The 19,908-nt window shown below is 44.3% G+C and overlaps 1 protein-coding gene across 4 annotated transcripts in view; it reads left to right on the top strand.

Annotated features, from left to right (window-relative positions):
* LOC137539070 (uncharacterized) overlaps nt 1-19,908 on the top strand; it is a 168,990-nt gene that overhangs the window by 148,272 nt on the left and 810 nt on the right. For 3 of the 4 annotated variants that reach the window (XM_068261541.1, XM_068261542.1, XM_068261543.1), the window contains 2 exons: nt 8,309-8,522; nt 12,444-13,489. In XM_068261541.1, coding sequence (XP_068117642.1) covers nt 8,309-8,522; nt 12,444-12,712 — 483 coding nt within the window. In that variant the 3' untranslated portion in view covers nt 12,713-13,489. Of the gene's footprint in view, nt 1-8,308; nt 8,523-12,443; nt 13,490-19,908 lie in introns of those variants that run through there. The other variant, XM_068261544.1, reaches the window with a different exon arrangement.

Genomic DNA, 19,908 nt, shown 5'->3' with positions numbered 1-19,908 from the left:
GAAGGACTTCAGTTTTGTCTGCATTTAGTTTCAGCCAGTTGTCATTCATCCATTTCTGTAGTTCATGTAAGCAGGCGTTTATAGTTAGAGTTGGGTCTGTCACACCAGGCTTGAAGGAAAGATATAGTTGGGTGTCGTCTGCATAGAAGTGGTATGTAAGGCCATGTTTTTGGATTAGTTTTCCCAGCGGTAACATGTAAATAGTGAAAAGCAGGGGAGAGAGGATTGAGCCCTGGGGCACCCCATACTTAAGTGATACAGGGGTGGACAGGAAGGGCCCCATAGACACTTTGTGGGTTCTGCCACTCAAGAAGGATTGGAACCACTGAAGAACTATGACATCAATGCATCAATTCCTAAATTGGAGGCAGAAAGTGCAAGTGGTGGGACTACAAATCCTAGCTGGCCTGGCAACTGTCTGTGGGCTCTATCTATGCAGTGTCACCCACAAAGACAGCTATGCCTTAGTAAGTTAAATCACAAATACAGTGAAAAGATATGCAATGGTATGGTAATAGTGTGCTGCCAGGGTAGGACTACAAATCCCTGCTGGCCTGGCTGGCAACTGTCTGTGGGCTCTATCTATGCAGTGTCACCCACAAAGACCGCTATGATTTAGTAAGTTAAATCACAAATACAGTGAAAAGATATGCAATGGTAATACAGAGTGTGGGTCTGGCACAGTACAGCAACTAGGCCCAGCTGCAACAGGGCTGTATCTATGCCTGTCTGTGGTCACACATGCACACAAAAAAAAACAGATCAGAAGAATATTAGCTCTCAAATGAACTTTGGTGGGATGCTTTCAGCAACAACATTGAGCGAGGAGCAAGCTAACAACAGCCTAACTAATGCTTTCCCTATCTCCAAATGTCTCTCCCTTCCTCTCACTATAGCAAGATCAGCAGACTGAGAACATGGATGACGCTGCAGCATTTTTATAGAAAGGGCGGGGGTCCGTGGGGGACCTGAATGGCTGCCATGAATCTGCTGACTGTGATGTAGAGGGTCAAAGTTTAGCCCAATGACGAGGTATAGGAGGCAGGTCGAACGCGCTATGTGTCTGCTACCCACCGTGGGCACGGGTAGCTGATATCCGCACGAACTACCCGCCGAGCGAAAGGTTCGGGCCATCTCTACAGTTAGCCCCGTCAACATGACGTCATGACCACACCCATTTTTTTGCGCGCTGCACTAGCATTACTAAAAATATTGTGCTCGAACATGATGCCCCCTTCACATTTCTGACTGCCCCCTCATATGTGCCTTTCTAGAACACGAGGGTACATTTATACACTGGGGCAGCAGCGAACTCTGCTGATTCCCGAGAGATTTCATGCCATCAATCGGGAATCGGCCAGCGGTGTATGGGTCGCAGACAGATCTTTCTCTCTGATCAGATTTGATCAGAGAGAGATTTGTTTCTTGGGCAAATCTGCCCAATATTGCTAAATGTATGGGCACCTTAAGGCCCTGTTCACACTGCACGCGTTTCCAGCCGCGTTTTAGAAACGCGTGCAGGTGGCCGACACGCACGACATCAGACATTGCATAGAGTGCAATGTCTGATGTTCACACTGCATGCGTTCCGGACCTGTGTGGTCCGGGAACGCATGCTGCACGCATTTTTTGTAAAAACGCGTGGCTATCCCATTCACTTTTCAGTGATGGGATCAGCCACGCAACGCACACAAACGCGGATGGCATGCGTTCGTACGCGTTGCGTTCCGCACACATAGCCATCCGCGTTTGTGATGTGAACGGGGCCTGAGTGTCAGACAGACTAGACTGTGCCCCTTTACTGTGAGGTGTGCCGTCCACAACATGTTACAGTCTAAAGGTGCTCATACAGGATTTGATTTTCTTGTACGCAGGGCGTAACTAGAAATCAATGGCCCCCCCTGCAAAACTTTGAATAGGGCCCCCTCTCCCCCCCAGAAAGACTGGGGGTAGAGCAGTACTGTACACAAGACCCTTCTGAACACTGAATAGGGATTGTCTACAAATCTTTGTCTGCAAAACTTTGTACGATTCCTCATCAGTGGCTTAGCAGGTGCAGTCATTAGAACAGTTGTGCAGAGAGCAGAAGGTTTTTCGTGCCCTTAGTTGCCAGTATTTCAGGACAGGGAAAAGAAACTTCTTGCCCCACGGGGCCTCCTGCAGCTTCTGGGCCCCCCTGCGGCTGCATCCCTTGCAGGATCTATTGTTACGCCCCTGCTTGTGCGATCAACCATTCATTTCCATCATTTTATCAGCATGGGGGTGAATCAATTATGTTCCATTCTGCTCAGTCGATGGTAATAGGCTGGTCACATGATTTAGGTCGACACAGAATTGATTTTTGGTTTCAGAGCATGGAGGCACAACATTGTTCAGATTGATTACTGAAGGAGAATCGCATGGGATCTGGCTTGTAGCGTGTGGGCCACTAGTCAATCAGCTTTCAATCGACCACAAAGTTTTGATCACCCATTAAAGAGACCCAGAGATGAGTAAAGGGCCGTGCTTTTACTTACCCGGGGCTTCCTCCAGCCCCATATGCACGGATCCATCCCTCACCGTCCTCACACGTGCCTCCGTTAAGCCGCCATCTTCCCCGGTGTACAGCTCAGTGATGTCAGCAGGGGGTTGATTGCGGCTGAACGGAGGACTGCGTGAAGACCGCGAGGGACACATCCATGCTTTTGGGGCTGGAGGAAGCCCCGGGTAAGTGTAATTAGCATTGCATTTTCTTTCCTTTGGAGGCAAGTGGTGAATGGCTTGTTTTAGGAGGTGAGAGCCCTGGAGCAGGCTATTTGCGCCTGTCCTCCCCTTATGTGTCGCGCCCAGGTCATGCGCATATAGCAGAACGCAATGGACGTTAAGGTAAGTGCCTGTTTTTAATCTTGGGAGGTGTGTGCGGGCGGCTCTTCCTGGCGCTGGCCACGCTGGGGAGATCACCTGCACCCCCCAGCCTCCACCTCCGGGGTGCCGCTGTGTGGGTTCCAGGCGGTGAGAGAGCCTGGGACCCCCGCATCCCCCCGGTTGTATGGGGGCAATGGGAAGCCTCCTCGTGGCGCCCCTGGATAGTGCTATGTAGCATGAACTAATTCCCGCAGGGCGATTGTTTTGCGGTTTTGGTTTTTGACCCTGCATATTTAGGCATGCGAAAGCAAATGCATTTTGCATGAGCAATGTCTCGTGATTAGCCAATAGGCCAAATTTGCAAAGCCAGATTTGTCAGGTTCACTTGGTTGATGCACACATTTCCTCTCTGGTGTAATTAGTAAAAAAAAAAAAGGCCCCTTTACTCATCTCTGAGTCTCTTTAAGGGCCCATTCACACTTAAAAGCGCAAACCGCCGGCGATTACTGTTGGCGTTTTGCGGGAGTGATTTTGCAGAGATTTAATGTGGAAAAAATCACTGGACACTGCAGTGATTTTTCCGCGATCGCGTTTAGCGCTTCTATAGCACTGAGACGCGATTGACGAGAAATCGCCTGAAAATGGTGCAGGCTACACGTTTGCGTTTGGCGATTTGCATTAATCGCCGGCGATTAACGCAAATCGCCCAAGTAAGAATGGGCTCATAGGGTATTATAGCACTAGTGCTTTAAAAAGCGCTAGCGCTAGCGCTTGAGCGTTTTGCCGAAATCGCCGGCAAAACGCTCTAGTGTGAATGGGCCCTAAAGTTGGTTGCTTAATCGCTGAATGGAAAGTTGAGTAATGTATGGGTACCTTAAAGTATACCTGAGTGGGGGGAATGTAAAAAAAAATGATACATACCTGGGCCTTCCTCCTACCCCTCCAGGCTTATCGCTCCCTCGCCGCCCTCCTGGGCCACCTGGATCCTCTTCTATTCAGCCCGTAAAAGCCAGTCAGAGCATGCGCAGTCTGGCTTTGCGCTACCTCCTATCGTGCTCCTGTCACCAGGAGCGTTCTGCACCTGCACAGTAGTACCACACAGGTGCAGAACGATCCCAAGGATGGAAGTACGATAGGGCCGCGTATGCGCAGTATGACCCACACTGAAGGACATTACGTGCCGAATAGCGGAGGATCCAGGTGGTGCAGGAGGATGGCGAGGAAGGGATCAGCTTACAGGGGCTGAAGGAAGCCCCAGGTATGTATAATTTTTTTATATCCACCCTGTCTTAAAGGTTTCCTTTAAGGTAGCCGATCTGATTGAACACATAAACATAAAGTGGCAACTGTGTGTGTCTGTAGATGAACTTCTTATGTATGTTATAACGGAGTTTGGAGTGTGTCCATACAGTAGATTGCAGTCTTGGCATACTTTGAATCATCTGCTATGTCTGGAAACTCGTAGCTGACAGAAAACTGAAATGTAAAGTTATTTTTAATCACCTAAAATAGCTTGGTTAGCAGTGATGTACTATTTCATTTTTTTAAGTAAAGTTTAACTCTTTAAGGTTTTGTTCACATCTAAAATTACAATCGCTGATGGCCGCGTTTTGCGAGTGATTTTTTCCCCCCTCTCGGCACTTACCTGCACGCTATGATTTTGTGTAAAGCACTTTCAAAGTGCTTTTGCAAAGCGATTTCTTTTTTCACTTCCAGACGCAAGTCAGGGAATTAAAGGTAGCCATACACTGCTCGATTTGCCATCACATTTGACCAACAGATAGATCCCTCTCTGATCGAATCTGATCAGAGAGGGATCGTATGGCTACCTTTACTGCAAACAGATTGTGAACTGATTTCAGCCTGAAACCATTCACAATCTGTTGTGGTGGTGGTGCTGCCGCCGCTCCCCCCGCCCGCATGCCCGCATACATTACCTGCTCCGCCGGCACGACTCCAGTCCCCAGGTCTCCGCTGTCTTCTCCGCTCTGGTCTCCAGGTCCGGCATGCTTTACTTCTTCCTGCCCGGCAGGAAGTTTAAACAGTAGAGCGCCCCCTACTGTTTAAACTTCCTGCCGGGCAGGAGGAACTGAAGCATGCCGGAGATCCGCGGTGACCGGGGGTAGTCGCGCCGGCGGAGCAGGTAATGTATTGCCGCTCTATTGCGTCGGTCGTTGGGCACTCGAACGCCGCTAGCGACGCGCTCCCTACCCGCGGGCGATCGACGGTAATCTTCCGCACGGAGCGATCGACGGGATCGGACGAAATGCATCGAAATTCGGCGTGTAGCGCGAACGATTGGCAGCAGATTCGATCCCAGTGATCGAATCTGCTGTCGAAACGGCGGCAAATCGAGCCAGTGTATGGCCAGCTTTACTCTTTGACCCGGAAAAGAATAAATACAATGTATGTATTCTTAAAAGTGCGAATGCAATCGCCACACAAATCGATTTTGTGAGCGTTTTGCGATTTCCCTATACCTTCCATTGTAGCAAAATCGCCCTAAAAATGGTACAGGCAGCGCTTTGCTGAGCGGATCGGAAACGAACCGCTCAGATGTGAACACTCTTATAGGGAATTATAGGGAAGCTCTTAGGGTGATTTTGAAAATCGCCGCCGCTTAAAAAAAAACGCAAAATGCCCTAGGTGTGAACAAGCCCTCAAGTGAGAAATATTTGGAGGCTGCCATATTTATTTCCTTTTAAACAACACTAGTTGCCTGGCAGTCCTGCTGATCTCTTTGGCTGCAGTAGTGTCTAAAGAGTAGGAACTCTTTAGACACTACTCTTTGGAACTCCCTACCACACCCAGTAAAGACAGCACCATCCCTGGAGCTATTCAAATCCAGACTGAAAAGCCACCTGTTTAGCCTGGCATTTCCAGACTTATAAAATTCTTCCTCTGTACCACGATGGTCGGAGCCATGCTTATGCGCTTTGAGTCCCACGGGAGAAAAGCGCTTTACAAATGTTATTTGTTGTTGTTGTTGTTGTAGTGTCTGAATCACATACCTGAAACACGCATGTGGCTAATCCAGTCAGATTTTTGTTAATGAAGTTATATACTGTATGAACATAATGGGATTTGCAAAGGTAAAAAATAAGCAAGACAGTACCAGGCTTTATAGCCACACCACCATTTGTGCAGTTTTTATATTTAATAATGAGGCTGTCTGAGTGCATTCTGCTTCCTGGTAAAGAAATAGTCATATGTGTGACTATAGCCACAATACTGCCTTCTAACCTGACCATACATTAGCCTTTGCTATGGAAGAGAGGCGATCTTAGGCCTGAGACACACTGCAGAGTGCTTTTTTTCTGTCAGCGCTGCATTTGTGGTTTTAAAAAAAAATGCTCCCATTGACTTCCATAAAAATTGCAGCGATCACGATTTTTCGTGTCTCAGGCCTTACAGTTAGGCAGATGGGCAGGGAGTTGTGAAACTTACTCTTTATCCACCTGAGTACAATGTATGACTAGGAGGGCAAACCCCTAAGAGACCCAAGTGACTATTAGGCTCTGCACACATAGTTGATCACTGGTGTTCAAAAACTAGTGATATCCGATGACTTGCGTCAAATGAACGACATTGGAACACAGTTCTGTTCAACTACCGCTCAATGATGCGGTACAGTGATTTGGCAGCAGGCTCCCCTGCCACATGATGACCGCTCCTTTTAGGTGTGCAACCAGCCTGAACCAAACACATCACTGACTATCTGTGAAAGGTGCGCACAGTGTAATGTTCCTACCATTCTGTTGGGTCAATTTTGGGAAGAGCGCAGGTAACGTACCTGTATAATTTCAGGTGGTTTTAAATCGGGTAGCCTGAAAAATCATATGCAAATTCAGGCAGAGCATACAAACTACATGCAGATGTCATCCTTCATGGGAGGGAGGAGTTGATGGCTATACATAGATCACAGATCATAGCTCAAATAGCTATCCTGCCTACCTTTGGCTAAAAGAAATGCCATTTTTGGAAAAAAAAAAACTTTATTCAGTTAGTACTAGTTGCAGCAACTTGAACCTGAACGGTCAACATGTAAAGACTGCTAATGTAAGGTGAACATGTAAGACTGCAACCTAAACATGTAAAGGCTGCTAATGAGCACAGATGTCACAATCAGTCACACTTTCCTCCTTTCATTACTCACTAAGCAAAACTGTCCGTCCGCTACCCCTTTCAATAGAGTAAAGCTGTGGCGGTATAATCATGATAAGGCTCCATGGACAGTCAAAATTTGTAAGCCCTAATTCAGTCTCTAGGATTTTTCATTGCTAGTAAAGTTGAATAGGAGACTATACTATTACTCTCACAGTTTTCATATTTGATGAAGATGTTCCAGAGACATTATCTTTAAAAAAGATCAATCTCATGACGCGGGGGGGGGGGGGGGGGGGGGGGGGGGGATACATGTAATAATGGCATCTGGAAAATAGGGCACCTGATATTACCACTAGAGGAATATTGGTAAAATTACCGATATTCTGCTACTGAATTACCAAAGTAAAATATTGGTAATGATATTGTACTATGACCTAACCTAGCCCTACTCTCACACAGAACCCTCCTACTACCAATTCCTAACCCTTAACCCTTCCTCTACTGATATCTAGTCCTTAACCCTTCCTCTACCCATGCCTAACCCGGGCTCCGCTATTTATTGCTGAATTTGCACAGAGGGTAACCCCAGGTCAGCTTGTGCTCACAAAAAAAGAAATGTCAAATGTACCTTGGACACCGAGTAGATAGTCAGAAACTAAGACCTAAGACGGAAGGTCGACGCCATACTGTCATAGCCGCTACCTCTCACCAAGAAATAGGTACAGGTGTTTCTAGGAATGGCGGGTTACTATAAGAAGTTTGTTCCAAAGTATAGTACCCTGACAGAACCAATGTGACGTCACCCTCCAATTCCTTTTCCCTTTGCCACAGCTTACCATTCAGCCCTCAGATACTGAGGGAATTCTGAATGCATCCAGCACTGTAGGCAAAGTAACCTTTTGGATTGGCTGGTGAGTCCACACACATTACAATTTCGATTGTATGTACAATCGATACAATCTGCGATCTAATTCAGAGATCGGGTAAGCTGAAGGACTTTGACAATAAATAGTGGGTGGAGGTGGTAGGAGGTAGGAAGTCACACCTGATGAAGGGCGGAGCCCGTAACATGTAGTGTATCAACATTGCAATTAAATGTGAACGCATGTTTCATCCGGTGTCTAACGTATTTAGTGAACTAGGACTATAACCATTGCAGGTACTTTTTACTACTTTACGCTTAAAAATGGTGTGGCAAATGTACTGGACTACCACCTACAGAATGCTTCTGTATAACACTACACCTCTTACAGCAGTTGCTGTTGTTCTATTGCTTCCATGGTAGATCATAATAAATCTTTCCACTGTTGAGATTAGTATATGTGTTATCTGAATTGTTTGTTCTCTTTCCATGCAGGTTATGAAGAATATCTTTCACCAGTCCTTCAATGCTTATAAATCGGACATTGAGCCCAGAATGAGCGAGTTAACCCTCCCTGACCTGCAGTGCAGCCGTAGACTATTTGAAGTCATGCTCTCGCATAGGAGGATGACGGCTGCTTTTATTGAAGGAGACAATGTTGTGGTTGCCATAGAGGGAGAGGCGGCTCGGGTTCTCAATTTCGATACAGGTAAATCTTGTTTTTGTTGGCAGTATCAACAGAATTGCTTTAAACTGCAGTATAGTAAAGCAACCACAAGATGTCACTATCGGTAAAATAATGTCAAGATCTCTATGGTATTGTGATTTCCTGTATTCACTCTGTGTTCCTCTCTGTTCTAAGTAAGTAATTACCTGATGGTGGTGTATGATTTAGCTCTGCATGTTTATCTTCAGTAAAGGGTGCCTATCTGCATGTACAGACCACTGGCTAGGAATCTGGCTGCTGCATTCTGTACTAGTTGTAGGGAAGTAACAGCCTAGCAATGCCACTTCCCATAATGCAATTTTGGATCTTCACATTGAATATTCACATGAGCATGGATGCTGAGACATCATTTTTTTAATAATAATATTTTTTAAATAATATTTTTTTATATTTAAACAGGCTTCACAGACTTTCATCCTAAAAATGAAAGCATATTTATAGGAGTGCTTTCCCTCCTAGTTAATGATCAGTGTTCTCATTTATTCACAGAGATACTTTACTTCTTAAACTCCATAAGTCTGTCAGGTCGATAAAATGTGTTGAAATCAAGCCTTTCCAGGAAACCTAAATTGCTGGTCACTTTGCAGCTTTATAGACAGCTATTTTGTATTATGAGTGGGCAGTTTCCTCTGCTCTAAATTTATCTCGGCAGCAGCATGAAGCTGGAGTCATGAATACAGGATTGCAGAGCTCCCTCCTCTGGCTGAGAGTGGAGATGCTGATCTTGATTTGCTATGGATTGGAAAAAACAAGTATGTCTCCGGGCTAGTAAAAAAGGGCGCACAGGGATAGTGGACAAAAAGGGCGCCGCCATAGACTGCAATGCAAAATATCGGCTATTCGGCGCCCGACAGGAAAAAAGGTATGTCTCTTCACCAGTGGTTTAGCAATAGGGAATGCATAGTAGCTGCAACTGCAGCAGTGCCCCTGCACTCTGGGACCTATATCGCCTTGGCTATGCCTTCACTTTGTCTCTCACAGCAATGGCAGCCACCAGTTTCCACTGTGATTGCTGTATGCACTCCACCAAACTGTTCAATTGCCCATAAACATCGTTGTCAAACTTGGTTAACGATAAATACCATTGTAAAAACATACAGGAAATAATAACGAAAAGATATTAACGTTAAAAATCGTTACTTAATTCAACAATACAGCTTAACCCAACCCTACTCTCACACAGAACCCTCTCCAGGTGGTGCCTAAAACTAACCACTCCCCTGGTGGCGCCTAACCCTAACCACCCACCCCTGTGGTGCCTAACACTAACCCCCCCCCTCAGTGGTTCCTAACCCTAACCCCCCAGGTAGTGCCTGACCCTAGCCACCCCCCGGTGGTGCCTAACCCTAACGACCCCCCGGTGGTGCCTAACCTAAACTAACCGCCGCCTGGGTGGTGCCTAACCCCTTCCCCTGGTGGTGCCTAATCCTAACCACTCTCTTTTCATAAACACCCTTTTCCACATAGAAACGATAATATCTTTGATAACGTAAAATATGTACATAGAAACCGAATAATATGACAAAAAATACAACGTTGCAAGCTTCTAAAACGATAACATACTTCAAAAACTTTACTGTTCTAATGTCTTATATTTATCGCTGCGCCCTTTTTTAAGTTGTTGTTTTTTTTTTTTTTTGCCGTATTAACGATAATTGCATTAAAGTCGATGGCGCCGCCCTTTTCGTCCACCCTCAGCCGGCGCCCTTTTTCCTGCTACCGATCTGACAGACTTTGGACTAATCTATCTCTTCATAGGAGATTCTAAGTATTACCTTTATTCTTTATGAAAGCACTACCTGAAAAGGATCTAGACAAGGATGTCAGGCCTCTTGCACATATATGCGATCCTGATTTTTTTTTTTTATATGATCCAATTTTTGATTCCGATTCAAGTACTGCATGCTGCTATGTTTTTTTAAATCGGAATCAAAAATTGGATCGTATAAAAAAATCGGAATCGCGTGTAGTGTGCAAGAGGCCTCAGCCAGTTTCCTTACTTGTTTGCAAACTATTTCGGCAGTTGGACTGAGAAACTGCAGTTCAGTAAGTGCTTAAGTAAATAAACAAATAATTGAGATTTCCCCATGAAGAGATGGATTAGTCCAAAACCAGTCAGATCTGTCAGATTTTCACTACATACTGTTAATGACTAAACTATGTGCTTCAGCACTATGCTGCTTTGTGAACCAACCTTGTAGTATCCTAACAGGCTGCCTTGATGCAATAAATATCTGCAGCTCGGCTATAGCAGCCTTAAAGGGAACCTGAGGTGAGAGTGATATGGAGAATGCCATATTTATTTACTTATAAACAATACAACTTGCCTGGCAGTCCTGCTGATCCAGTGTCTCTAATACTTTTATCCATAGACCCTAAACAAGCATATGCAGATCAGGTACTCGGACTCAGCTGACTCCAGTTTTACTGGATTAGCCGTATGCTTGTTCCAGGGTTTTGACCCAGACACTAGATATGCCAGAAGATCAACGGGACTGGCAGGCAACTGGCCTTGTTTACAAGGAACTAAATATGGCAGCTACCATATCACTCTCGCCTCGGGTTCCCTTTAACTACTTATTGTTTTCCAGACAGTATATCCATGCCCCGCAGGACTTCACTTACTGTCCCAGGGGCATAGATATGCACCTGTGGGTTCTAATGTGTGGTGCTCGTGCGCTCCCCCCATGGCATACTGATCGGTGGATGGGAATGTGTTCCCTGTAATTAATGATCATCCGGCATCAATGAGTTGCCAAAGGTCATTCACAAACAAAAATAAATACACAGGTTTACACTACTTCATGTGTACTGTTCGGTACACAGGATAGTGTGGGGACATCTAGTGGCCAAAAATTAAAGATACACATACATATGTTAAATTAAATTTTAAAAAAATCCCTCATTAGTTTTAACCCCTTACTTCCCTCTCTGCTATAGTTGCCAAAATAAAACATTTGTTTAAAAAAAAGTGATGGCATAATCATAAACAGTTACCTGTTTTAACATGTATGTCATAAGGGCATATTACTGTTATTTGCATAAATAAGGGCTTGTAATTGTTAACTGCATACAAAAAACCAAAACAGAAAAAAATACACCTTTATTTCCAAATAATATATTGTCGCCATACATTGTACTAGAAACATAATTTAAATGTTGTGGTAGCCAGGACTAATGGGCAAATAAAATGGGTAGGTTTTATTTATAGTAGCATTGCTTATTTTAAAACTATAGGGGATGGAATTGGAGAAATAGTATATTTTTTCATTTTTTCCTTTGTTTATAAAATGCATAGAAAATAAAGTAATTACTAAAAACAAGTATGGTCCACAAAAAAATTAATTTGTGATGAAAAAAATAATGGTATATATCATTTTATTGTGATAAGTAGTATTAAAGCTATTGGCGAATAAATGGGAGAAGATCTGTAAGGTGAAAATTGCTTTGGTCCATAAGGGAAAAAAAACCTTGGGGGTGAACTAGTTAAGTTATAAAAATGAAAAAAAAAACACTTATCCATTTAGCCTCGATCACTAACATATAAACTATATAAGTACATTTAAGTACTCATTAGACTGCTGTTCCAATCTCACATGGAGACAAACTGCAGGGTGGGCTATTTATATGGATACACCTTAATAAAATGGGAATGGTTGGTGATATTAACTTCCTGTTTGTGGCATATTAGTATATGTGAGGGGGGAAACTGTTCAAGATGGGTGGTGACCATGGCGGCCATTTTGAAGTCAGCAATTTTGAATCCAACTTTTTTTCAATAGGAAGAGGGTCATGTGACACATCAAACTTATTGGGAATTTCACAAGAAAAACAATGGTGTGCTTGGTTTTAACATAACTTCATTATTTCATGAGTTATTTACAAGTTTCTCTTTGTTTACAGCCATTGACATGTTGCCGAGATTAACACATGAGGAGTGGATACAAATTGTGTTGATGTCTGGTGAACACAGTAACCGGGTCATTGCAGCAGATTTCAATGCAAGACACCCTACGAGACCACCCATCTCCCATGCTACAGTTAGCAAACTGCTTGCTAAGTTTCGTGAAACTGGTTCAGTGTTGGATTTGCCAAAATGTGGATACATGAAATCTGTCACTAATGAAGAAACATCAGTGGCTGTCCTAGCTTCATTCAGCAAGAGCCCATAGCGTAGCACTCGCCACATGTCACTGGAGAATTGGCATTAGTCGAACATCCCTTCGGCGGATATTAGCTACTCACAATTGGCACCCTTACAAACTCCAGCTACTGCAGCATCTCAACGAGTATAACGCAGATCGGCGCACTGAATTTGCTGAATGGGCAAAACAAAAATTGGAACAGGACCCTCAGTTTACACAGACGATTTTGTTCAGTGATAAGGCAAACTTTTATGTGAATGGTGAAGTTAACAAACAAAACCACCGCTATTGGTCTGACACTATCCCACATTGGATAGATGCCTCCTAGACTTAGAACAAAAAAATTGATGGTATGGTTTGGTATATGGGGTACAAAGATAGTGGGGCCATTCTTCATCAATGGAAACTTCAAGGCCACTGGATATGCGAAATTGCTACATGATGATGTGTTTCCTTCTTTATGCACTGAAGCTGGCACGTTCCCTGAATTTTTCCAACAAGATGGTGCACCACCACATTATGGGTGTCAGGTCCGGGCATTCCTAGGTGAACAGTTTCCTGGAAAGTGGATTGGTCGTCGTGGGCCAGTTGAATGGCCCCCAAGGTCTCACGATCTGACCCCCTTAGACTATCTTTGGGGTCATCTGAAGGCAATTATCTATGCTGTGAAGATACGAGATGTGCAGCACCTGAAACTACAGATACTGGAAGCCTGTGCTAGCATTTCTCCTGCGGTGTTGCTATCAGTGTGTGAAGAGTGGGAGAAGAGGGTTGCATTGACAATCCAACACAATGGGCAGCACATTAAACACATTTTGTAAGTGGTCAGAAACTTGTAAATAACTCATGAAAAAATAAAGTTACGTTAAAACCAAGCACACCATTGTTTTTCTTGTGAGATTCCCAATAAATTTGATGTGTCACATGACCCTCTTCCTATTGAAAAAACAAAAGTTGGATTCAAAATGGCCGCCATGGGCACCACCCATCTTGAAAAGTCCCCCCCCCCCCCCCCTCAGATATACTAATGTGCCACAAACAGGAAGTTAATATCACTAACCATTCCCATTTTATTATAGCCATATAAATGGCCCACCCTGTACTTAGTCTCTCTTCGATATTGTATACATTCTCTCCTCAGCTGCAGTTTAGGCTACCTACTGTACACATAAGTGATATACGATAGGAAGCAAGAAGAGATCACAAACTGGCCAAGGTTTTAGGTGTATATACAGAAGAGCAGTGGTCTAAGGATGAAGCCCTGTGGTACTCCAGTGGAGAGGGATTGAGTTGCGGAGATGCTGTTAGAGTGGCAATAAAACCACTTTCACTGCAATAATAATCCAACATAAAGCAATGTTAGTTTTACTGTTTGTATCAATTTTGAAAGACACTAGGTAGACTGTCCAAGTTTGAGTAAGCTTTTTTTCCCCTAAGCGTTACTTAGGGAAAAAACATGGTGTGCTTGATTTTGCAAGGTATACGCTCCACAAACACACTTCAAGGTTTGCCCTAGACAGCACTGCTGCTCCAGTTTCCTGTGCTCATGGCTGAATCTTGCCACTTTCAATTAATTTATTTTTGAAAACCTAATACGGGTTTTCCAACGCACCGATTTTGTACAGATTTGTTGTGGCAACTTTATTTGTGTAGCAGTTATAAGCAACACAACGCTGATTGACTTTATCTCATGATCTTTATATTTACTTGCGGTACAAAGATCCTCACCTCTTGCGTGATCGATACTCCAATACAAATGCTTGAATGGCAAAGCCAGTGGTGTGCCCTCTCCTTTTTGTACATTGAGTTTGTTATTGGAGACCAGAATTGGTGTAGCGGTTCTATAGACAGGCATCAGCTTCACCTACCATGGAGCAGAGGTGCCACTGGTGTTATTCTGTAACCCAACTGAGGTGTTCCTTTGTCATTCCAAAGCACCTGAGTTTACCAGTTGGTCTTTCATAGATCCGCCACTACAAAAAGTATTTAACCATGATTAGTACATGAAGAAATGCAGTTACTGACGCAGATAGCTATTGAATCTCCAATATGATTAGACCAGCTAACCTCAGTGTTAGAAATACTTTTCACACAGAGCAGGTACCTTGGTCTAGCTACATTCTTCATCATTTATAATCCTATTGTACGTAAGGATTGACAAATCACTCAGGTCAGCCTTAAGGTCCGTACACACGCCGGACTTTAGGCAACGACGGGTCCGTCGTTGCCTCCCGCTGGGTGGGCGTGCCAGCGACAGTCCGGCGTGTGTACGCTCTGTCGTCAGACTGATACGGCTGTTTCTGAGCGATCCGCCGGGCGGATCGCTCAGAAACAGCCGTATCAGTCTGACGACAGAGCGTACACACGCCGGACTGTCGCTGGCACGCCCACCCAGCGGGAGGCAACGACGGACCCGTCGTTGCCTAAAGTCCGGCGTGTGTACGGACCTTTATATGCTCTGCCTGTCTTTCATGTAGACAACCACTGATATACATCATTAAATAATATGCAAATGCCATTCAGTTCTTGTTTGTAGATAAAAACATGTTTATTCATCTCTTTTGAAGTGTGAAAGTGTGTAGAAAAACCATAGCAACAAGCTCCTTATAGCATAATGCAACCTTTCATGTATACACACACCCTTTTTCAAGGTAGGAGGGTGAGGGGTCATTCACGCAGGAAGTGTTGCTCAGCAACGCCGCCAAACCACAACTTACTTGACTTTTCTGTTAACTGTATAACTCCTATTAACACCAATGTGGTGCAGTGCGGATCAGTGAATAATGGCGCACAGCGCCTATGCATAAAAATGGCGCCGCGTTAAAAAGATACGCTTATCGCTATTTATCGTTAGTATTGCATAATAATGGCGCACAGTAAAAAAAGAAAAAAAACTGCGCACAGTAACCTTATTTATCAATAGCGCCCTACATAAGCCAAACTGAAGATGTTATTTAACTGCAAAACGGTGAATGGATTTAATGTAACACTGTCAAGGTTAGGGTTAGGCACCACCAGGGGAGATTTAGGGTTAGACACCACCAGGGGGGTGGTTAGGGTTAGGCACCACCAGAGGGGTGGTTAGGGTTGGGCACCACCAGGGGGTCTTAGGGTTAGGCACTACTAGGGAAGTGGTTAGGGTTAGGCACCACCTAACCCTAGGGTCTAGGGGTTACGGATAGGTACACAGAGGGTTCTGTGTGTTAACGCTAATTTTCAATAAAAGAAACAGAGCCAAATAACAATAAGGCTTTAACGTTAAATAGCGATAAGCGACAAACGGATTAGCGGCAACACCGTGCGCCATTATTCTCAGGCGCCATTTTCAGATGGATCAGCTGCAGTGCATAGCCTATCTCTCAACTCCTTTGGAGGGGCTAAGTCTGTTTCTGGCCATTTGGTGCCCTAGGCAAGGCACCTTTTGCTGTCCTTCCTAATCTTATGCATAGGAAAATTGTAGACTACATAAATTAGTTTTGCTGTCACTAATAACAAATTAATAGGTTATATGTAGAAATGTTTCTTTAAAAAAAAGTCTACACCATGGATACACTAGTTTCTACCAGACCAGATATACCTTACTGGCCGAAACTCACTGCACCCACATTCATTTACGGCAATATTTTCCTGGATATCCGGGAGTGTTAAAGGACAACTGAAGTGAGAAGAATATAAATGATTTCCTTTTAAACAATACCAGTTGCATGGCTGTCCTGTTGGTCTATTTGGCTGCAGTAGTATCTGAATAACACCAAAATAACCAAACTTATTTTTAAAATAAAAGGCGTCCACATCCGTGACTGCTGCAGACTTAGGCAGTTGTTATTGACCTGAGGAAGCGGGCTAGTACCCGTGAAACGCGTTGTCTTTTGTGCATCATTAAAATGTATCTATTCAACTGTTTGTTCTTTTATGGAGGTAAGACTAAATCTACTCCTATATTTTATGATTTGGAGAATAGAATTTCTTTGGGCGCCTCCTACAGTTCCTTTTAGCATTGGTTTACACGGGCTTTCAGTTTTAATGCAAGTTCTAATTTTGGAAAACTGCACATTGACCTGTCAGTATGCATACTTAGAAAATTTTGGCAGTTTCTCACTGTTAATATGACATTTGTTTAGTGTACTGTGTGATAGGACTTGTAAGCAGGGTTGCTCTCAAAATTCGCAAATTCAAATTTACCATGGGTAGTTTTTTATGAATCCAGAAGTCAAATTCGAATTCGAAGATCGATACCAATCACGAATTGGAATTCGATTGTATCTGAATTTTACTCTCGAATTCGGCCGTGATCACGTGTTTTAAAATCGTAATCACGAATTCAGATTCAGCTACCGTCGCCCAAAACTTGCCGACTTTAAGGGTTAATAGCAAAGCCCCCTGAAATGCCAGAATCACCAAATTTGCAGGTTATGTTAAGAAGAAAAGTGGGAGCAAGGGGACATTTTTTTTTTTCAAAAAGACCTTATACTTTTTGAGAAAATCGATTTTAAATGTTCAAAGAAAAATAAAGATACATTTAAATGCCGGTCAATGACAGATCATGGGAAATATTTCCCAGCAGTTAATAGCAAAGGCCCCTTACATCCTAGCAACACAACATTTGCAGGATATGTTAAAAAGATAGTGGGAAACAATATTTAAAAAAAAATGTAAAAAATTTATTTTTGGGGAATGTTCTGAGTGTGGGAAATCTGAAAAAAAAAATGACGCGGGGTCCCCCCTCCTGAGCCTTTGTAACCCCTTGTCCCCCATGCAGGCTGGGATAGCCAGAATGCGGAGCCCCGGCCGACTGGGGCTTTGCACCCTGAGCTATATCACCCCGCATGCTCCATGATATGGGGGGGCTCCAGGGGAGAGGGGCAGCCAAGCCTCCCCCTCTTCCCCCGAGCCCTTGTCCAATCCATGGACAAGGGGCTCTTCTCCACCTCCGGTGCCTCAGGAGGAGGTGGGGGTGGCGACTCCCTGGGGGAAGTTCATGGTGGCATCTGGGATTCCTCTTTAAGAAGGGGACCCCAGATGCCCACCCCTCTCCCAGGAGAAATGAGTATAGGGGTACAAAGTACCCCTTACCCATTTCCACAAAGGGTTAAATGAAATAAAAACACAACCATGAGAAAAGTATTTTATTATTCTAAATTAACCATAAATACTTACCTGTACCTTTAAAAAAATGTTCCGATGCCCATATCCTCGGTAATGATCCAACGTATACAGTATCCTCCAATCTTGCTATCTTCAATTAAGTTGATTGAAGATCTCCCACGGCAATTACCTATACCTTAGAATGCGTCCTGCCGACGCATAGCGCCGGCTCCCGCTGTCCACCCCACCTCCTCACCTGTCACCCTCACCTAGCCTGGCACCTGGTACACCCATGGGTGCACCGGGTGCCAGCCTAGGTGAGGGGTGACAGGTGCAGACAGGTGGGGAGAGACAGCGGGAGCCAGCGCTATATGCCCGCACAGCCCGCATTCTAAGGTATAGTAACCGGCTCATCAATGAGGCGGTTCCTTTTGTATTGAATCGAATGAATCGGCTCTGAACCAGCAGTCATAGGAAAGGAGCACAATGATGTGGGCAGATGATCATGTACAATACACTAGGGAAAGAAGGACCCTGCCAAAGGCTAACAATCTTTAGAAGTTATGTCACCCTTTTCAAGTTACACAGGTACAATGCTTAAAGAGAAACTCCAACCTAGAATTGAACTTTATCCCAATCAGTAGCTGATACCCTCTTTTACATGAGAAATAGAATGCTTTTCACAAACAGACCATCAGGGGGCGCTGTATGACTGATTTTGTGCTGAAACCCCTCCCACAAGAAGCTCTGAGTACCACGGTACTCTGGGCAATCTGCCACAATGTAACAATGTTCACAGACAGGAATTAGCTGTTTACAGCTGTCTCTAACAGCCAAAACAGCTAGGAGCAGCTATATAACCTGCCCACAGTAACAATGTCACCATGTAATAAATGTCATAATGTAAATCGGGGAGAGGAAAGATTTTACAATGAGCAAACACTGACTAAATCATTTATACATAATTATTGTAAAAATGAAGCACTTCTTTTACTACATTATTTTCACTGGAGTTCCTCTTTAACCACCCTGGCGTTCTGATTAAATCGCCAGGGTGGCTGCGGGAGGGTTTTTTTTAAATAAAAAAAAAACTATTTCATGCAGCCAACTGAAAGTTGGCTGCATGAAAGTCCACTAGAGGGCGCTCCGGAGGCGATCTTCCGATCGCCTCCGGCGCCCAGAATAAACAAGGAAGGCCGCAATGAGCGGCCTTCCTTGTTTTGCTTATATCGTCGCCATAGCGACGAGCGGAGTGACGTCATCGACGTCAGCCGACGTCCTGACGTCAGCCGCCTCCGATCCAGCCCTTAGCGCTGGCCGGAACTTTTTGTTCCGGCTGCGCAGGGCTCAGGCGGCTAGGGGGGCCCTCTTTCGCCGCTGCTCGCGGCGAATCGCCGCAGAGCGGCGGCGATCAGGCAGCACACGCGGCTGGCAAAGTGCCGGCTGCGTGTGCTGCACTTTATTTGATAAAAATCGGCCCAGCAGGGCCTGAGCGGCAGCCTCCGGCGGTGATGGACGAGCTGAGCTCGTCCAGACCGCTCAGGAGGTTAAAGAGGAAGTGTTGTGAAAATCTTAAAATGTAAAACACATACAAATAAGAAGTACATTTCTCCCAGAGTAAAATGAGCCATAAATTACTTTTCTCCTATGTTGCTGTCACTTACAGTAGGTAGACATTACCGACAGGTTTTGGGCTAGTCCATCCCTTCATGGGGGATTCTCAGCATGGCCTTTATTCTTTATAAAGACACTCCCTGAAAAAGATGCTGGCCAGCATCTTGCTGTACACTTTTTTGGCAGTTAAAAGGAGCAACTGCCATTCACTAAGTGCTTTTAGAAATAAAGAAAACCCTGAGAACCCCCTATGAGAAGATGGGCTAGTCCAAGCTCTGTCTGTAATGTCAGATTTCTACTATTTGATGTAAGTGACAGCAACATAGGAGAAAACTAATGTATGGATCTTTTTACTCTGGGAGAAATGTACTTATTTGTATGTGTTTTAACTTTAAAGATTTTCGCTACAGTTCCTCTTTAGACATCTGAGAAATGTGTGTGGCCGGGATGCTGCTAGATTCTTCACCTGGGAGTCAGAGATTTAGTTTATTTATAGTGCTTGTTAATAGAAAGGAATGAAAAAT

The sequence above is a fragment of the Hyperolius riggenbachi genome, chromosome 11 (assembly GCF_040937935.1).
Source record: "Hyperolius riggenbachi isolate aHypRig1 chromosome 11, aHypRig1.pri, whole genome shotgun sequence".
Classification (NCBI taxonomy): Eukaryota; Metazoa; Chordata; class Amphibia; order Anura; family Hyperoliidae; genus Hyperolius; species Hyperolius riggenbachi.
The sequence above is the reverse complement of the archived record's forward strand: the minus strand, read 5'-3'. Positions and strand labels throughout refer to the sequence as shown.